The sequence below is a fragment of the Zophobas morio genome, unplaced genomic scaffold (genome assembly GCF_036711695.1).
Source record: "Zophobas morio isolate AGI-343-1 ecotype UQ-CSIRO unplaced genomic scaffold, CSIRO_AGI_Zmor_V1 ptg000054l, whole genome shotgun sequence".
In the NCBI taxonomy this organism is placed as follows: Eukaryota; Metazoa; Arthropoda; class Insecta; order Coleoptera; family Tenebrionidae; genus Zophobas; species Zophobas morio.
This window is the reverse complement of record NW_026972159.1, coordinates 369,090-387,196: the sequence shown is the minus strand read 5'-3', so window position 1 is coordinate 387,196 and position 18,107 is coordinate 369,090. Positions and strand designations below refer to the sequence as shown.

Genomic DNA, 18,107 nt, shown 5'->3' with positions numbered 1-18,107 from the left:
GAAATACCTCTTAAACCGATACTCAGAAAACAAATTTAGAGTTTGACGATCAATAACTCCGGAACCGACTGAGATACAGAATTCTGGATTTCATCATTCGCTTTCTAGAAGTTTTGTAGTAACACTGGTTAAATTTCAGCTCGAAGTCTTTGACGGTTTTAAATCTATACGACCGTATATATCGGACGATGTCATTTTCAGAAGGTTCAAATATAAAAAAAAAAATAAAAAAATATCAGGGGCAGCCCTGGAATTTGTTTGATGTCATATTATTATACAAGTGGTTCGAATTAGGCAAGAGAGCAATTTTCAGACAAATTGGAGTAAAATTTAAGCGAGATAGTTTGATATATCCTAATTTCGAAAATTTTGGACTTCGGATAATTTGATCAAAAAATAAAGATTTCCCCAAAATGCCTGAATTTTGCAACTATAAGTGTTAATAAAACAAAAACGAAGAAGTGAATAGCACTAAACACAAAAAAATAAAAAACAACATTAAAAGTGTTTGTTGTGGCTTAACAACGCTATTCAGTAAATAAAGGTCAAGATTTTCAGACGCGTGAAGATCTTGACACTTAAATAAATAATAAATCTCTCGAGTTGTTTGCACAGATTTCCTTCGCCTTTGCCACGTCGGTGTTTCCGATGGACTTCCTGCTAACCTTATTTCCGTTTGCAGACGTTGATAAGTCCCTTCGGTAAAATTCCTAACAATTCAAAAATGTATATTTATTTAACGACGTAATAAAATGATTTTTTATTAATATTGCTACAAGGTATGAATATCCTATTGTATTTTTTATACAAAGTAAGAACAATTTTTATCTAATATTCTAATTAAATTGACTCACACAGCTGGAGCTGTAAATTATCCATAATAAATACAGTATGACGCAAAATTACTGCGGCTGCAAACATTAAAAGAATAATTTATTCAGGACGTACTAATAATTTTCTGAAAATTATGCATTTGTGGTTGTGCAGTGTTAATAATTTATGATGAAGTGTCACCTAATGACCTAATGACTGTGTTTATTATACTGTGTGATGTAAAATGTCTGACTATAGGCAACTCTAAATACTTATCTATGCTTTCTATATTCATACAAGACGAATAAAAAAGAAGTTTCATTAACAAGGTTGGATTCTACGATAACAACATACTATGATATTCGAGATCGTAAAATTTCGGCATACTAACAGTTCCCAGAAGCTCCCACGCTTAAACTTTCAAATCTTTTTTTGCCATATTGTAACAAACTGAGATAATATCTGACCTGAACTGCTTTTGTTTATTCGTGAAACATTATCCTCTTAACATTCAGTCCTGCTTTCCACGCCAAAAAAAATTGTGCTATTGGGGGTAAAAGTGTCTTTGTTTGCCTACAAGATTTTCACTAAATTCACACTTTACTGGCCTTCATTTCGTATTTTTATTCAGATTTTAACTAAATTTGTCAGACAACAAAGTAAGCCACACTTATATAATTTTACATTCTCCATAAACCTGTACCGCAGGATGGATTCTTGGCGACAACCAGTAGGTAAGTAGGTAAGTGAACTCTCTTCCAGTTCACGGGCACGAATGGAATAATAAATACGAAAAATCAAATCCTTCCTAATAATAAATTCTTAACACCGCATGACAAATAGACCTACTCCAACCAAAAAAAAATTGTAAACATCAAGCCTCCAGTACCATTCCACTCACATTAACCCACATTTCTTTACTCGATATTCCGTTATAGAAAATAAACATCCACAAACCACATAAAAGCCCATGCGGACTCTTCTCCTTCAGTCCTCATCAGCAGTCCCCCACGATGAAGTACGTCTTAGCAATCTTATCAGCCAGCGTGTTGTCCCTGGCAGCCTCACCACCCTCGCCGGCCTCACCACGTAAGCCACTTCTCCTAGTTTTCTTTTAATCATCCCCGTTTCCAGCGCCCTACATCAAAGGGTGTTCCCTCAAGAAATCAGATCTCGACAAATGCGCCGTCGAGCAAGCCAATTACGCCCTTCCTTTTGTGGTCAAAGGTGGTTCACGGGATTTTTAATTACACTTTGACTTGTGCTTGTGTTTGTAGGAGATAAGGAGAGAAATGTGCCCAAAATGAACCCTCTTGTTCTGCCACTACTGGAGCTCATTCAGGAGAACAAGTGGCGGCTGGCCCTCAAGAACTTCCACATTTACGGGCTGGAGAACATCACGGTTTCGAACGTCAAGTCAGAGTTTGACTCTTCATCCCCTACTTATTTTATTAAATTTTTGTAATTTAGGGTGAGCAAGTCGAACTTGAAGTTTACGCTTAACGTGGACAATTTGGACATGAAGTCGGACTACGAAATGGACGGGAGACTGATTTTTTTGAATTTGGAAGGATCAGGACCTAGTTTTTTCAAATTTGGTAAAGTGTTGTGCGTTTGAGGTGTCGTGGTTGTGATTAAATTATTATTCCAGTCGGGGGTAGCTACACTTTTGACGCGCCACTAAGTTCGTACAAAAGCAAAAACGGAAAAAATTACTTCCAGTATAATAAACCTACTATGGAATATACGGTAAAAAGAGTGCACCTCCAGTTTGATAATCTTCTTAACAAGGAGTTCAACAATACAGGTAAAGTTGGCTTTTTTGGTTAATTATTTAGGGGTTAATTTTTGGTGTAGGGGTTAGTCCGAATAAAATTCTGGACGACAACTGGGACGCCGTTATGGAAGATATTGATGTGCCTTTCAAGGACGTGGTTACCACGGTGCTCCAGGGTCTCGTTTCGTCGGTTATGGATGATATTCCCGAAAAAAGTATGTTCCCGGAGTGATGGGGTGATGTTGTTGTTCGTTGTTGATAATAAATTATTTATTTGTTATAATTTTTTGTGTTATTTTTGTGGAAACCTAAGTCTAGTTAGTTAGATCAGATTTTTTTTCCGGCAAAAGAAACAATTTCGTCAAGCGAAGTGAATTGTGTGTTGCCTATCTCAAACTCCACAAATGTGTGGTATTTTTCAATGTTTCTTGCGTTTATGTTGGCCTAACGAAAGTAACTGTGTGACAGATATGTCAATCGTGACATGCGAAAAATTTAGGTTATGTTTTGGATACATCTTTTTTTTTATTATTTAAATTTTTTTGTAATTTAAAAATGTTCACAATTTGTCAATTTTGACAACTGACAACCGGTGTTTATGATAACCTCTATTCATTGGATTTTGGCACCTAATTTGGTAAGTCAAAAACTCAAAAAATTCAAAAATTGAAATTTTGAAAATGAAATGAAATTAGGATAACTGAAAAATAAAAAATTGAATGATTGTAACAACGAAAGATCTTAATATCGAAGAATTTAAAAATTGCGAAATTCTGAAATTGAAAAATCAAAAACTTGAAAAATTAAAATTCAAATTTTGAACAATTAAAATCAAAAAACCGAAAATTTTATAAGATTACAAAATCGAAATTTTGAAAATTTAAAAATCAAAAACTGGAAGAACGAAATAATGAAATTCGGATAATTAAAAATTAAATAATTAAAAACGCAGTTTTATAAAATTAACATTAAGATTTATGATTTGGAACAATTGAAAATCAAAAAATTGAAAAATTACTAAACCGAAAAGTGGTAGAATTTTAAAATTGAAATGTCAGGCAATTATAAAATAGAAAAATTACAAAATTGAAAAATCCAAAAATTGCAATTTTATGAAATTGAAAAATCAAAAACTTGGAAAATTGAAAATCGAAATTTTGAAATATTAAAATGCAAAAAATTAGAAAATCGAAACAATGAAATTTGGATAACTGAAAAAACAAAAAAACCGAAAATTTTATAAGATTACAATATCGAAAATAATTAAACTGTAAAACCGAAAAATTGCACAATATAAAATTAACAATTTTAAAACTGAAAAATTGAAATTTCACTTAAATTTAAAGTAGAAAAATTATTAAAATTAAAGATCGAAAAATTACGAAATTAAGAAATCGAAAAATCAAAAATTTGGAAAATTCAGAATCGAAATTTTGGAAAATTAAAACTCAAAAACTGAAAAAACGAAACAATGCAATTCGGATAAATAAAAATTAAATAATTGAAAAAACGAAAAATTTAGAAGACGAATTTGTATAAAATTAAGATTAAGATTTATAATTTTGAACAATTAAAATTAAAAATTTTCAAAAATTACTAAACCGAAGAGGTGAAATTTTAAAATTGAAACATCAGGCAATTATAAAATAGAAAAATTACAAAACTGAAAAATCAAAAATTGCAATTTTATGAAATTGAAAAATCAAAAACTTGAAAAACTGAAAATCGAAATTTTGAAATATTAAAATGTAAAAAATTAGAAAATGGAAAGAATGAAATTTGGATAACTGAAAAATCAAAAACTTGGAAAATTCAAAATCGAAATTTTGAAAAATTAAAAATCAAAAACTGGAAATACCTAAAAAACAATGCAATTCAGATGATTAAAAATTAAATAATTGAAGAAATGAAAAATTTAAAAAGCGCAGATTTATAAAATTAGGATTGAGATTTATAATTTTGAACAATTAAAAATCAAAAATTTGAAAAATTCTAAAACTAAAAAATTGAAAAATTGGATAACTATAAACTTGGCAAATTTACAAAACCGAAAAATTGAAAAATCGAGAAATTCGAAAATTTGGTAACTGAAAAACGGATTGATTTAGAAACCGCACAGTTGAGAAATCGAAAATTTGTAGTAATATAATATAAAATTGAAAAATAAAAAAATTGCAAAGTTATTGAACCGAAAAATGGTATGAATTTTAAAAAATTGGGGCGATTAAAAAATAGAGAAATTATAAAATTGAAAAACTGAAAACTTGTAGAATTATGAAATTTAAAATGCAAAAACTTGGAAAATTTAAATATTTGAAAAACGCAAAATTTTGAGAACGATGAATTATAAAATTTAAAACTGAAAAATTGATTAATTAAAAACCGAGTAACCAAAAATTGTAAAATCGAAAAATTGAAAAATCCAGAACTTGAATTAAAGTTGAAATTTTGAAGAATTCAAAAACAAAAAATCGAAAATTTTAGAAGATTACAAAATCAAAAAATTAATTAACTGTAAAACTGAAAACTTGAAAAATTTAAAAATCAAATGCAAAATAGAAATTAAAATTTTAGAAAAATTGCGAAATTATGAAATTGACAAAGGAAACTTGAGGAATTGAAAATTGACATTTTGAAAAATTAAAAATCAAAAATTGGAAAATCGAAACAATGAAATTGGGATAATTACGAATTAAATAACTGAAAAAACGAAAAATTTAAAAAACGAAGCTTTATAAAATTGAAAATTGAGAAATTGGTTAATTACAAACCGAATAATTTAGACTTCCAAAAATTGTAAAAATATAAATTTGGAAAATACAACAAATGTAAAATCAAAAAACAGAAAAATCGGATTTTCTTAAAAACGAAAAAAAATTAAAATTTTGGAGAATTAAAAATCAAAAAATTGAAAAATTATTAAATTACAAAATTGAAATATTGGAAAATTGTGAATTCCAAAAAATTTATTAAACTGCAAAATTATTAAATGAAAAATAGAAAGACATGAAAATCGAAAATTCAAAATCAAATGAGGCAATTTAAAAATAGGAAAATTACAAAATTGAAAACTTGAAAAATTATGAAATTGAAAAAAATATCTTGTAAAAATTGAAACTGAAGTTTTAAAATATTAAAAATTAAAAATTGAAAAATCCAAATCATGAAATTCGGATAATTTAAAAAAAAATTCTAATATTAGAAGAAAACGAAGAATTTAAAAACGAAGAAGTATAAAATTTAAAATTGAAAAACTGATTAATTAAAAACCAAGTAACCAAGACATCCAAAAATTTGAAAAATCTATAATTTAAAAATCGAATAATTGAAAAATCGGATACCTTTAACGACGACAAATTGTAAAATAATTAAATTCAAAAATCCAGAACTTGACATATCAATAAGAAATTTTGAACAATTAAAAATCAAAAAATCGAAAATTTTATAAGATCACAAAATCGAAAAATCAATAGTCTGTCAAACTGAAAAATTGCAAAATATAAAATTGACAATTGAACAATTTTAAAATCAAAACTTGAAAAAATAAAATTGTAATTTTGAACAAACAAAAATCAAAAAATCGAAAAATTGTAGAATTACAAAATTGAAAAATTGGAAAACTGTGAATTCGAAAATTTATGAAATTGTAAAAATGGAAAACTGCAAAATTATTAAATGAAAAATCGAACGATTGAAAAATGAAAATTCGAAAGATTCCAAAATCGAAAATTGAAAAACCAAGAAATTGGAAAATATGATAATTTAAAAGCTGATTTATTAAAAAACTGGATAATTTAGAAATCGAAAAATGGTAAAAATATAAAACTGAAAATTCAAAAAATTTCAAAACTGAAAATTTTAAAATTTAAAAATAGAAAAATTGCAAAATTATGAAATTGAAAAAGCAAAATCTTGGAAAACATGAAATTGAAATTTTGAAATATTAAAAATCAAAAATTGAAAAATCCACATAATTAAATTCGGATAATTGAAAAAATAAATATAAATATTTGATAAGACGAAAACGAATTGTAAATAAATAATAAAATTGAAAAATTGATTAATTAAAAACCGAGCAACTTAGAGATCAAAAAGTTGAAAAAATATAAAATTTAAAAATCGAAAAATTGAAAGATCGGAAAACTTTAACCACTAAAAATTGTCATATAATTAAATTATAAAATAATTAAATTGAAAAATCCAGAACTTGAAAAATTAAAATTGAAAATTTGAACATCTAAAAATCAAAAAATCGAAAGATTTATAAGATCATAATATCGAAAAATTAATAGATTGTAAAACTAAAATTGGTAAAATATAAAATCAATAATCGAAAAATTTTAAAATCGAAAAATTGAAAAATCAAATGTAAAATAAAAAAATTATTAAACTTAAATGTCGAAAAATGTGAAATTGACAAACAAAACTTGAAAAAGTGAAAATCGACATTTTGAAAAATTAAAAATCATACATCTAGAAATTGTAGAAATATAAATTTGAAAAATCAAACAAGTGTAAAATCAAATCAATTGATTTTACACCTGTTTGACCGAAAATTTTAAAATTGAAATTCTGAACAACTAAAAATCAAAAAATTGAAAAATTGTTAAATTACGAAATTAAAATATTGGAAAATTGTGAATTCGAAAATCTATTAAAATGTAAATATAAAACTAGTTAATTTATGAATCGAAAAATGGTAAAAAGAAAAATTACAAAATTGAGAAATCAAAAAATTGTAAAATTAGAAAATCGAAAGAACGAAATTAAAATAATTGAAAAATCGGTTCCTTTAAGAAAGAAAATATGTAAAATAATTAAACTGAAAAATCGTAAACTTGAAAAATTAATTTAAAATTTTGAACAAATTAAATTCAAAAAATTGAAAAATTCTAAAAATTTTGGAGCCGAAAATTTTCTAAAATTTAAATATCAAACAATTAAAAACCAAAACATTTAAAAATTGTAAAATTGCAAAATTGGAAAATTGGATAATTTTAAACTCGAAAATTTATTAATCTGTAAAAATGAAAAATTCCAAAATTATGACACAATTTAAAAATGAAAAAACGAAATATTCCAAACCGAAAAATTGAAAAATCAAAAAACTGTAGAATTGCAAATTTGAAAAACTGATCTGAAGTTATTTGTTTTTTCGAAATATTATAAGATTTAATTTTGCCAATTTTATTTTTTTATTATAATCGGTATAAGTTAAAATAGTTCTTGATTTATTTAGTAAAATAAATGGACTTATTTCTGTATAAGCAATTCAATAGATGTCTCAGCAAAAATTCAGCACGGATTCATAAACTATACGTAGAGGAGTATGTTATTTTATAAAATTTAAAACCCATTTACTATGTACAAGAAGAACAGAAAATCAGCGATTAGCTGATACTCAGAAAGTAAAAATCCTAAGATAATTTTTGACAAATACCAACTGTGTACTAAAAAATTTTTTATTACACTATATGTTACAACGCCAACCTTGACCTTTCCATAGATCATAACTCAAATTAAGCACACTGATTGGTCCCTTCAGTACCACTTCCACCTACTACCCTTCCTGCGACCCCCTCCTCAACACATCCTTCACATTCCGCTTAAACTGCACAAAAAACCTCATCTCCTTCTTAAACTCCGTCTTGAAACACCCCACACCCTTCGTCTTGGAATAAACTCTAATCCCCAGCTCCACCACCGATATAATAAAACCCAACACAGTACCCAGAAAGAGCACCAGGAAAACACCACCAACATTCTGAAGATTCAAAGGGGTGGCGGCGCTTTCTTCCCCCTGAGCCTGAAACACCCCATCAACACCCCATAAAACAATAGTCTTCATACTAACCCCACAATTACTAGCACCCCGCTTCTCCTTCCACCACTTCTCCTTCAACCTTGAAATCCTCCCAGTTTCTTGCAACTTCAAAATGGCGGCACTTAAGTCATTCCGGTACGACGAATCTGCAACCAATCAATTACAAAAACGTCTTTGATTAACACTAAAGTACTTTTTTTCATTGCGATAGCGTAACCTTTGTCGTCTAAAGGTTGCCCCACACTAGCTAAAGAACACTGTCGTTCAACGACGTACTCTATAGTTGTTGACTCCATGAAGAAGGCGTAGTGCTCATTTTTGGTACGCTCCACCCCTTCGTCATTACTTTCGGTCATCTGGTTGTCATGAGTGGCCATAAAGCTCCAGATTTTCGTACGAACGCTGTCATTGCCCGAATTCTACAAAACAACAAACAAACAAACCAATCTAGTACTTGTACCCACACTAGTACCACCTACTTTGAAAAAGTTTGCAGTTGCCCCTCCCCTTTTCGCTCCATACTTGATTTCGGTTTGCTCCGACAACTCTTTGACGTTGCTGAAAGGCGTGACGAACGTCTCCACTGTCAAAAAGGCGGCTAAGTTTGCAGTGTACGACGATACCATGATCAGGGTGAAGAACCACCAAACTCCGGCGGCTGTTCTGGTCGATATTCCTCTACAAATGGGTGACAGATTGGTAAAGCAAGACCTAACTTAGTTACATTGGGGCGATTTCGGTTCCTTGTTGCATCAAGCTTCCAATTGTGAACCATAAGCTGTTTCGGATACTGAACTGGTTGATGAGGTACTCGGGTTCGTCGATACAGGGGTAGGGGTTGGTCCACTCGCTCGGGCACAGTCGTCCCATGACGAAGAAGCACAACGACACGACGAAGTAGGTCACCAGGAGGAGGATCCAGACGGTGTAGGAGAAAGGGGAGACGAACATGAAGAGACTGGGAGGGACGGGTTTGGGTTTTTTGTACAGGATGGAGATACCAAGGTTCATGAATTGGAGGGTGAAGTCGACGGCGCTTTCGCGTTCTGCGGTCACTGTTAAGTCGGCGATGGCTAACTCGGCTTTCTACAAGATTGACAATGACAATATATTTGTGACGATATTTCTTGTGATGGTTACCCCAGTAACAATGGCACCGATGAGACCATTCCACTCGTTCGTGGTAAAATTATAGTTACCATTGTAACCATCTTCCTGGATGATGATGGTGTAATTGAACCCCAGCATTTTGGACAGTTCGTCTATTAAGTCAATCCCGAAACCCTCAAACCTATCATTTCCTTCCAGACGAGACGTGGTTTCTTTCAGCATTCCATAGGGTGTCGTCTGTGTTGAATGAGCATTAGAAATTTTGATATAATAATTCGTCGCCTGATAACTTGTTTGATATGTTACTATTTTTCGTTTAATTAATTTAATTAATTAATAATTCTTTAATTATGTTTGGTACTAGCAAAATTCCGTATATTAATAAATACTGTTGGAATCGTTATTATACAATAGATTTTTCCGAAAAAGTGTAGTTATTTTTAGGTTTTGGACACGTTAGGATCTACTTTGCATGAATTTTTGTTTATTTTTTAATTTAAATTTTTAGCACTTTTCTGCTCTTCCATTTTACGATTTTTAAATATTTCGATTTTTCAATTTTGACTTTTATAAACTCTATGTTTTGATTTTCCCATTTCTAGACTTTCGATTGGTTCGATTTTCGATTTTTCAGTTCTAGAACTTTTCGGTTTTTTAGGTTTTTGATTTTTAAATTTTTCTATTTTTTAAGGTTTCGATTTTTCGACTTCACGTTCTCAGTTTTTAGATATTTCAGTTTTAGTATTTTTCAGTTTATTTATTATTCAATTTTTCGATTTACAATTTCTCTATTTTTCAACATTTCCCGATGTTTCAGTTTGACTTTTTTCAATTTTTCTCTTCAATTTTACGATTTATAAATTTTCGATCTTTCATTTTTTCAATTTTTGACTTTTATTACTCTCAATTTTTCGATTTTTCAATTAATCCATGTTTTGATTTTCCCATTTCTTGACTTTCGAATGTTTTGATTTTTCAGTTTATTTATTATTCAATTTTTCGATTTTGCAATTTCTCGATTTTCAATTTTTCTATTTCTTAATTTTTCGATGTTTCAGTTTTGCGTTTAATTTTTTTCTTCAATTTTACGATTTTTTAATTTTTTTGAATTTTTCAATTTTTGAGTTTTTTAAATTTTCAATTTTTCGATTTTTCGATTCTTCAGTTCCCCAATTTTCAATTTTTCAATTTGTAATTTCTCAGTTTTTGAATATTTCAGTTTTGGGATTGCTCAGTTTTTCTTTCCTTTTTCAATTTTTCAAAATTTTAGTTTTGGCATTTTTCAGTTCGTTTATTATTATTCAATTCTTCGATTTTACAATTTTTCAATTTTGCTCTTTAGTTTTTCGAATTTTAAGCTTTTTGATTTTTAAGGTTTTTAATTTCTCAATTTTTGGAAATTTCAGTTTTGGGATTTTTCTATTTTTCTTTTCATTTTCAATTTTTCTAAATTTTAGTTTTGGGATTTTTCAGTTCATTTATGATTCGATTTTTCCATTTTACAATTTTTCAATTTCTCGGTTTTCAATTTTTCGATTTCTCAATTTTCCGATGATTCAGTTTAACGTTTTTCCAATTTTTTTCTTGAATTTTACGTTTTTTAAATATTTCGATATTTCAATTTTTCAGTTTCTGACTTTCCTAAATTCTCAATTTTTTGATTTTTCAATTAATCGATGTTTTGATTTTCTCATTTCTTGACTTTCGACTGTTTCGACTTTTTCTTCTATTCTTCAATTTTTTGATTTTTCAGGTTTTTGATTTTTCAGTTTTTCTGTTTTTGGGGGTTTCAATTTTTCAACTTCACTTTTTGATTTTTCGAATTTTCAATTTTTTAATTTCTCAGCTTTTGAATATTTCAGCTTTGGGATTTTTTAGTTTTTCCATTTTTCAGTTTTTCTTTCATTTTTAAGTTTTGGGATTTTTTAATGTTTCGATTCTTCGACTTTTCAATTTTTGACTTCTGGATTTTTCGATATGTCGATTTTTTAGTTTTTCGATTTTTTAATTTCTCAATTTTTCAATCACTCGATTTTCAATTTTTTGAGTTTTCAATTAACCGATATTGTGATTTTCCTATTTCTTGACTTTCGACTGCTTCGATCTTCCTGTTCTTCAATTTTTCTATTACTCGATTTTCAGTTTTTCGAGTTTTCAATTTTTTGATGTTTCAGGTTTACTTTTTTCAATTTTTTCTTCAATTTTACGATTTTTAAATATTGCAACCTTTCAATTTTTTAATTTTTGACTTCTCTAAATTCTCAGTTTTTCAATTTTTCAATTTTTTCGATTTTTGATTTTTAAATTTTTCAATTTTTTAATTTCTCAGCTTTTGGATATTTCAGTTTCGAGATTTTTCAATTTTTCTTTCCATTTTCAATTTTTCTAAATTTTAGTTTTCGGATTTTTCAGTTTATTTAAATATTATTAAATTTTTCGATTTTACAGTTTTTCAATTTCTCAGTTTTCAATTTCTCGATTTTTGAATTTTCCGATGTTTTAGTTTAACGTGTTTTCAATTTTTCTCTTCAATTTTACGTTTGTTAAATATTTCGATATTTCAATTTTTCAATTTTTGACTTTTCTAAACTCTCACTTTTTGGATTTTTCAATTAATCGATGTTTTGATTTTCTCATCTCTTGACTTTCGACAGTTTCAACTTACTAGTTCTTCTATTCTTCAATTTTTTTATTTTCCAGGTTTTCCATTCTTCAGTTTTTCTTTCATTTTTATGTTTTGGGATTTTTCGATATTTCCATTCTTCGACTTTTCAATTTTTGACTTCTGGATTTTTCGATATCTACATTTTTTTAGTTTTTCGATGTTTTAATTTCTCAATCTGTCAACTACTCGATTTGAAAATTTTTGATGTTTTAGTTTTACGTTTTTTCAATTTTCCTCTTCAATTTTAGGATTTTTAAATATTTCGATTTTTCAATTTTTCAATTTTTGACTGTTCTAAATTTTCAATTTTTGATATTCTCATTTCTTGACTTTCGATTGTATTCGATTTTCCTGTTCTTTAATTCTTCAATTTTTCTAATTTTCACCTGTTTGATTTTTTAAGGTTTTTGACTTCACTTTTTTGATTTTTCAATTTCTCAATTTTTTAATTTTTCAGTTTTTGGAAATTTCAGTTTTGGGATTTTTCAATTTTTCGAAATTTCAGTTTTGGGAGTTTTCAGAAAATTTATTATTGCGTTTTTACAATTTCTGAATTGTTCTATTTCTCAATTTCCCGATATTTCATTTTTACGTTTTTCCAATTTTTCTCCTCTTCAATTTTATTATTTTCAAATATTTGGTTTTTGCAATATTGAAATTTGACGTCTATAGATCGATTTTTCATTTCTTCAATTCTTCAATGTTTCAATTTTTTAAGTTTTAAATATTTCGATTTTTCAATTTTTTAATTTTTGACTTATAAATTCTCAATTTTTCGATTTTTCAAGTATACGATGTTTTGATTTTCCCAGTTCTTGACTTTCGTCTGTATTCGATTTTCCTGTCATCTAATTCTTCAAGTTCTCGAATTTTCAGCTGTTTTTTAAGGTTTTCGACTTCACTTTTTTGAATTTTCGATTTCTAAATTTTCTAATACGATGTTTTGATTTTCTCAGTTCTTGACTTTCGTCTCTATTCGATTTTCCTGTTATCTAATTCTTCAAGTTTTCGAATTTTCAGCTGTTTTTTTAAGGTTTTCGACTTCACTTTTTTGAATTTTTGATTTCTAAATTTTCTAATTTCCCAGTTTTAGGATTTTTTATTTCATTTTTCAATTTCTCGAAATTTCACTTGTGGAATTTTTCAGTTTATTTATTATTAAATTTTTCGATTTTATAATTTCTCAATTGTTCAATTTCTCGATTTTCAATTTTCCGATGTTTCATTTTTAAGTTTTTCCAAATTTTTTCCTCTTCAATATTACGATTTTTAAATATTCGGCTTTTGCAATATTTCAAATTTGACTTCTATAGATTCTCAGTTTTTCGATTTTTCATTTCTTCAATTCTTCAATTTTTAAATTTTTTCAATTTTTGATTTTTCAATTTTTCAATTTTGAATTTCTCAGCTTTTGGATATTCCATTTTTTGATTTTTCTTTCGATTTTCAATTTTCCAATTTTTCAATTTCTCGATTTTCAATTTTTCGATTTCTTAATTTATCCCATGTTCCAGTTTTACGTTCTTCCAATTTCCACTTCAAATTTACGATTTTTAATATTTCGAGTTTTCAATTTTTGACTTTCCTGAATTCTTTGTTTTTCGATTTTTCAAGTGACCGATGTGTGATTTTCTCATTTCTTGACTTTCAACTGTTTCGATTTTCTTGTTCTTCAATTCTTCAATTTTTCGATTGTTCAGGTTTTTGAGTTTTCAATTTTTCGATTTTTTGTAAGGTTTCGATTTTTCGACTTCACTTTTCTGATTTTTCGATTTCCCAATTTTCAATTTTTTAGATTCTCAGTTTTTGGACATTTCAGCTTTGGGATTTATCAGTTTTTCTTTCATTTTCCAGTTTTGAGATTTTTCAATGTTTCGATTCTTCGACTTTTTTGACTTCTGGATTTTTCGATATGTTGATTTTTTTAGTTTTTGGATTTTTCAATTTTTCGATTTTTCAATTAACCGATGTTGTGATTTTCCCATTTTTTGACTTCCGACTGTTTCGATTTTCCTGTTCTTCAATTCTTCAATTTTTCGATTTTTTCCAAGGTTGCGATTTTGCGACTTCACTTTTTTGATTTTTCGATTTCTCAATTTTTCAGATTTTTAGATTCTCAGTTTTTGAACATCTCAATTTTTCTTCCATTTTTCAATTTTTTGAAATTTGACTTTTGGCATTTTTCAGATAGTTTATTATACAATTTTTCGATTTTACAATTTCTCAATTGTTCAATTTCTCAATTTTCAATTTTTCGATTTCTCAGTTTTCCGATGTTTCATTTTTACGTTTTTCCAATTTTTCTCCTCTTCACGTTTACGACTTTTAAATATTTGGCTTTTGCAATATTTCAAATTTGACTTCTATAGACTCTCAATTTATCGATTTTTCATTTCTTCAATTCTTCAATTTTTTAGGCTTTTGATTTTTTAATTTCTCAGTTTTTGAATATTTCAATTTTGGCATTTCAGCCTTTCTTTCATTTTTCAATTTTTCTAAATTTTAGTTTTGGGATTTTTCAGTTTATTTATTACTCAATTTTTCCATTTTACAATTTTTCGATTTTACAATTTCTCAATTTTTCAATTTCTCAATTTTTCGATTTTTCAATTAAGCGATATTTTGAATTTCCCATTTCGTGACTTTTGACTGTATTCAATTTTCCTGTTCTTAAATTCTTCAATTTTTCGACTTTTAAGGTTTCGGTTTTTCGACTTCACTTTTTTGATTTTTCAGTTTCCCACTTTTTCAATTTTTTAATCTCTCAATTTTTCGAAATTTGAATTTTCGAATTTTTCAGTTTATTTATTATTAAATTTTTCGATTTCTCAATTTTCCGATGTTTCATTTTTACGTTTTTCCAATTTTTCTTCTCTTCAATTTGACGATTTATAAATATTTGGTTTTGGCAAATTTTCAATTCTTCAATTTTTCAAATTTTTCATTTTTTAATTTTTCAATTTTTTAATTTCTCAGTTTTTGGATATTTCATCTTTCAATTTTTTGAAATTTCGGTTTTGGGATTTTTCAGTTTATTCATTATTCAAGTTTTCGATTTTACAATTTCCAAATTTTTCAATTTCTCGATTTTCAATTTTTCGGTTTCTCAATTTTCCGATGTTTCAGTTTTACGTTCTTCCAATTTTCACTTCAATTTTACGATTTTTAAATATTTCGAGTTTTCAATTTTTGACTTTTCTGAATTCTTAGTTTTTCGATTTTTTCAAATTTTCGATTTTTCAATGTTTTGATTTACTAATTTATTGAGATTTGATGTTCGATATTTTCAGTGTTCAGTTTCTTGATTTATGAGTTTTTCAATTTATAACTTTTCGATTTTTTATTTTGGTTTCTCAATGATTCGACTTCACGATTTCTCGATTTTTTGACTATTTGATTTCCGGGATTTTCGGTTTTTCGATTTTCCAGTTTTTTAAATTTAGGAGTTTCAATTTCTCAATTTTTCGTTTTCGGTTTTTGAATTTTTCGTTTTTTCGATTTTTTGTTAATTTAAGAGGTTTTGCAAGTATAAAACACAATTAAAGAATTAATTCTTAGTTAAACCGTGTCCAAATCAACCGTATCGCTTCTGAACGCTTAGAGACGACATTGGCCTAAACGCGCTCTGGTCTGTAGATCAAACAAGTTCTTAGGCGGAATTGTCTTACCAAACAAGTGATGACAGTGAATGTTTTATTGGTTAAACTATTGTCTTCAGTCTGTATGACTGGTGGTGGAGTTCTGGTAACCGTGATTCCAGCATTTGGGAACCATGAACCAGCTTTGACCAACCCTCCTGTGGTAAGTTCCAAAACATCTAGAACAAAGTCTCTTCGGAAACCTTCCACGTCAAAATGGACAATCCCGGTGAGGCCTAAAATGCTCTTCTAAAAGTCTAAATAATCTAAGATCTTCTAACTTCTAACAGTACCCCTTTCATGTAGTTGACAATCGTGTGACCACTTCTCCAGTTTGTAGTACCATTACACTTCAGTGGGTACCCTTTAATCACGACCTGTTCCGACACAGTTAAATCTAGTACCGTTTCGTAAAACAAATCAACGGCATCTACTATTAAAGCCGTTTTTAGTCTTAATCTCCACCCTGGTGGCATCCCGTTGTAGCTTTTCCCGTAGATCTTTTCAGCAACCCCAACCACGAACTCGTCTTCAGGATTGACCACCCTAAACTACAAACCACTATCTATTCAACTTAAGTAAGTATCTACTTACTCCTGTGATGTTCGTTCCCGAAAACTGAAAAGCCGCTAGATCTATGGTTTGTAGATCTAGATTGGTGATCATGTAGTTGTGGCGTTCCGTCATCATTCCAACTTGTTGCGCTTGCTTTAGAACTTCTTCTAGAACTTCGATGGAGCACTCAATGATGAAATTAGTGGCACCGGTCATTTTAATACTTGTCAGAGAACTTCGATAAGTACCAAAGTGGTCCAAATCAATCCTCCTGAGGGTGACCCAGCGCCTAAACGAAGACACGAAAGGACTCATCCTGGCCAAACTTTCCTCACTATCGTAAATCAAAACCACGTTCTTCCAATTCCAGGTGCGTACCACGTCCAGAAAAGCTTGGGTTAGAATCGAGGGATGAGGGTGAAGATTTAGCAAACAGTTGTGTCTGAGGAGCTTCCGGTCCCAATGGGTCTCCACATGAGGGATTTCTTTGCGATCCAGAAGAGTTTGAATGTACGACGACGAATGAATTGAACTGGGACCGAAAATCGCAACTGTGCCTTTGTGCAAAAAGCTGCAAGTTCGACTGTAACTAGTAAAAGCGTTGTGCTTTGAAACTAGAAAGCTTTCCGGAACGAGTCGGAAGGGTCCGGTAGGGTACTTCCTGTTGACCATCTTGGCGGCGATGTGGAAGGCCTGTTCGTCATCTTTGTCGTGGAATAAACCACCTCGAAAGTATGCAACCAGTTATACATGCTTTTTTCGCGTTTTTACTTACCAATTCTTAATAGCTGCGTTTGTGACTTTGTTGTTGCACCGATTTTCAGACAACATAAGACAAGGAGAAGGAGCATCACGGGTATGCGCAGTGGCACTTTTTAGACGCGATTTTGGGGCTTTTTTGTCAAACAATGTGGCTGTCGAGGTTCCATGAACTCGGACTTGGTCTGGTATTTTTAGATTTCTAACGCGATCGGCTGGTGTTTATTATTTCAGTGAGTTTCCACTGTTTGGAAGGATCTGATTGCGAAAACGTGTGTTTGATTGATTGGCAGTGTTGTATTTTTGGTGGATAATTTGGGCGATTTTGTTTAGTAGTTGTGAAAAGGTATAAAGAGGGAGGTTTGCTGTTTTGGTGTAAGAAATTTATAAATATTCAGAAAGTTGGGGTTTGGTCTGGCAACACCTTGACTTAGAAGCGTCGTTTAATGACCAATTTAACTACGAGAACATCTGTTTTTTATTTTTAACGGTGTCGCTGAAACGGTGCAATAAATCAAATTAAAATATTCGGGGCACAAGGAGGAACATTTTTTTTGCAAACTGGTTCAAAGGGGTTGTTTAATTTTCACGTTTAGTTGTGTTTTGGTGTTTATTTTGTCCTGTTATGCGTATTTTTGGGGATATAGTGCTTAAATTTTACTATTTACTAGAAGCTTTAGTGCGTGTGTATTGTTGGTTGCCTAGTTATCCTTGGTTTGTGTAATATAAAAGTGACTTTCTTGTTATATCTCCTTGAAATTACGTCGCCTGAGAACTTTGTTTTTCGATTTTTTGTTTGTAATTTTTCGTCTTTGCTTTTTGATTTTTCGGTTTCTCAATTTTTCATGTTGCGTTCATTTTTGTGATTTTCCAGTTTTTCGATTTCAATTTTTCTTCTATTTTTCAATTTTTGATATTTGAACTTTTCAATTTTTAAAATTTTAGGTTTTTCGATTTCTTGAGTTT

At 29.2% G+C, this 18,107-nt stretch overlaps 2 protein-coding genes across 2 annotated transcripts; one reads left to right on the top strand and one right to left on the bottom strand.

The window, feature by feature from the left end:
* Positions 1-1,522: 1,522 nt before the first annotated feature.
* LOC135142776 (uncharacterized) lies at positions 1,523-2,873 on the top strand. The gene is made up of 7 exons (XM_064074523.1): positions 1,523-1,543; positions 1,752-1,902; positions 1,948-2,040; positions 2,091-2,229; positions 2,284-2,411; positions 2,465-2,620; positions 2,671-2,873. Exons 1-7 carry the CDS (start codon positions 1,523-1,525, stop codon positions 2,820-2,822), a joined length of 840 nt encoding a protein of 279 aa, XP_063930593.1. The 3' UTR covers positions 2,823-2,873.
* Positions 2,874-8,094: 5,221 nt separating this feature from the next.
* On the bottom strand, positions 8,095-17,272 carry LOC135142829 (glutamate receptor ionotropic, kainate 2-like). Its single transcript, XM_064074602.1, has 10 exons — positions 17,158-17,272; positions 16,422-17,107; positions 16,121-16,378; positions 15,858-16,076; positions 9,555-9,761; positions 9,139-9,500; positions 8,894-9,092; positions 8,608-8,833; positions 8,445-8,560; positions 8,095-8,396 (listed from the first exon to the last, which is right to left on the bottom strand). Exons 1-10 carry the CDS (start codon positions 17,231-17,233, stop codon positions 8,151-8,153), a joined length of 2,595 nt encoding a protein of 864 aa, XP_063930672.1. The 5' UTR covers positions 17,234-17,272; the 3' UTR covers positions 8,095-8,150.
* Between the last annotated feature and the right edge of the window lie 835 nt (positions 17,273-18,107).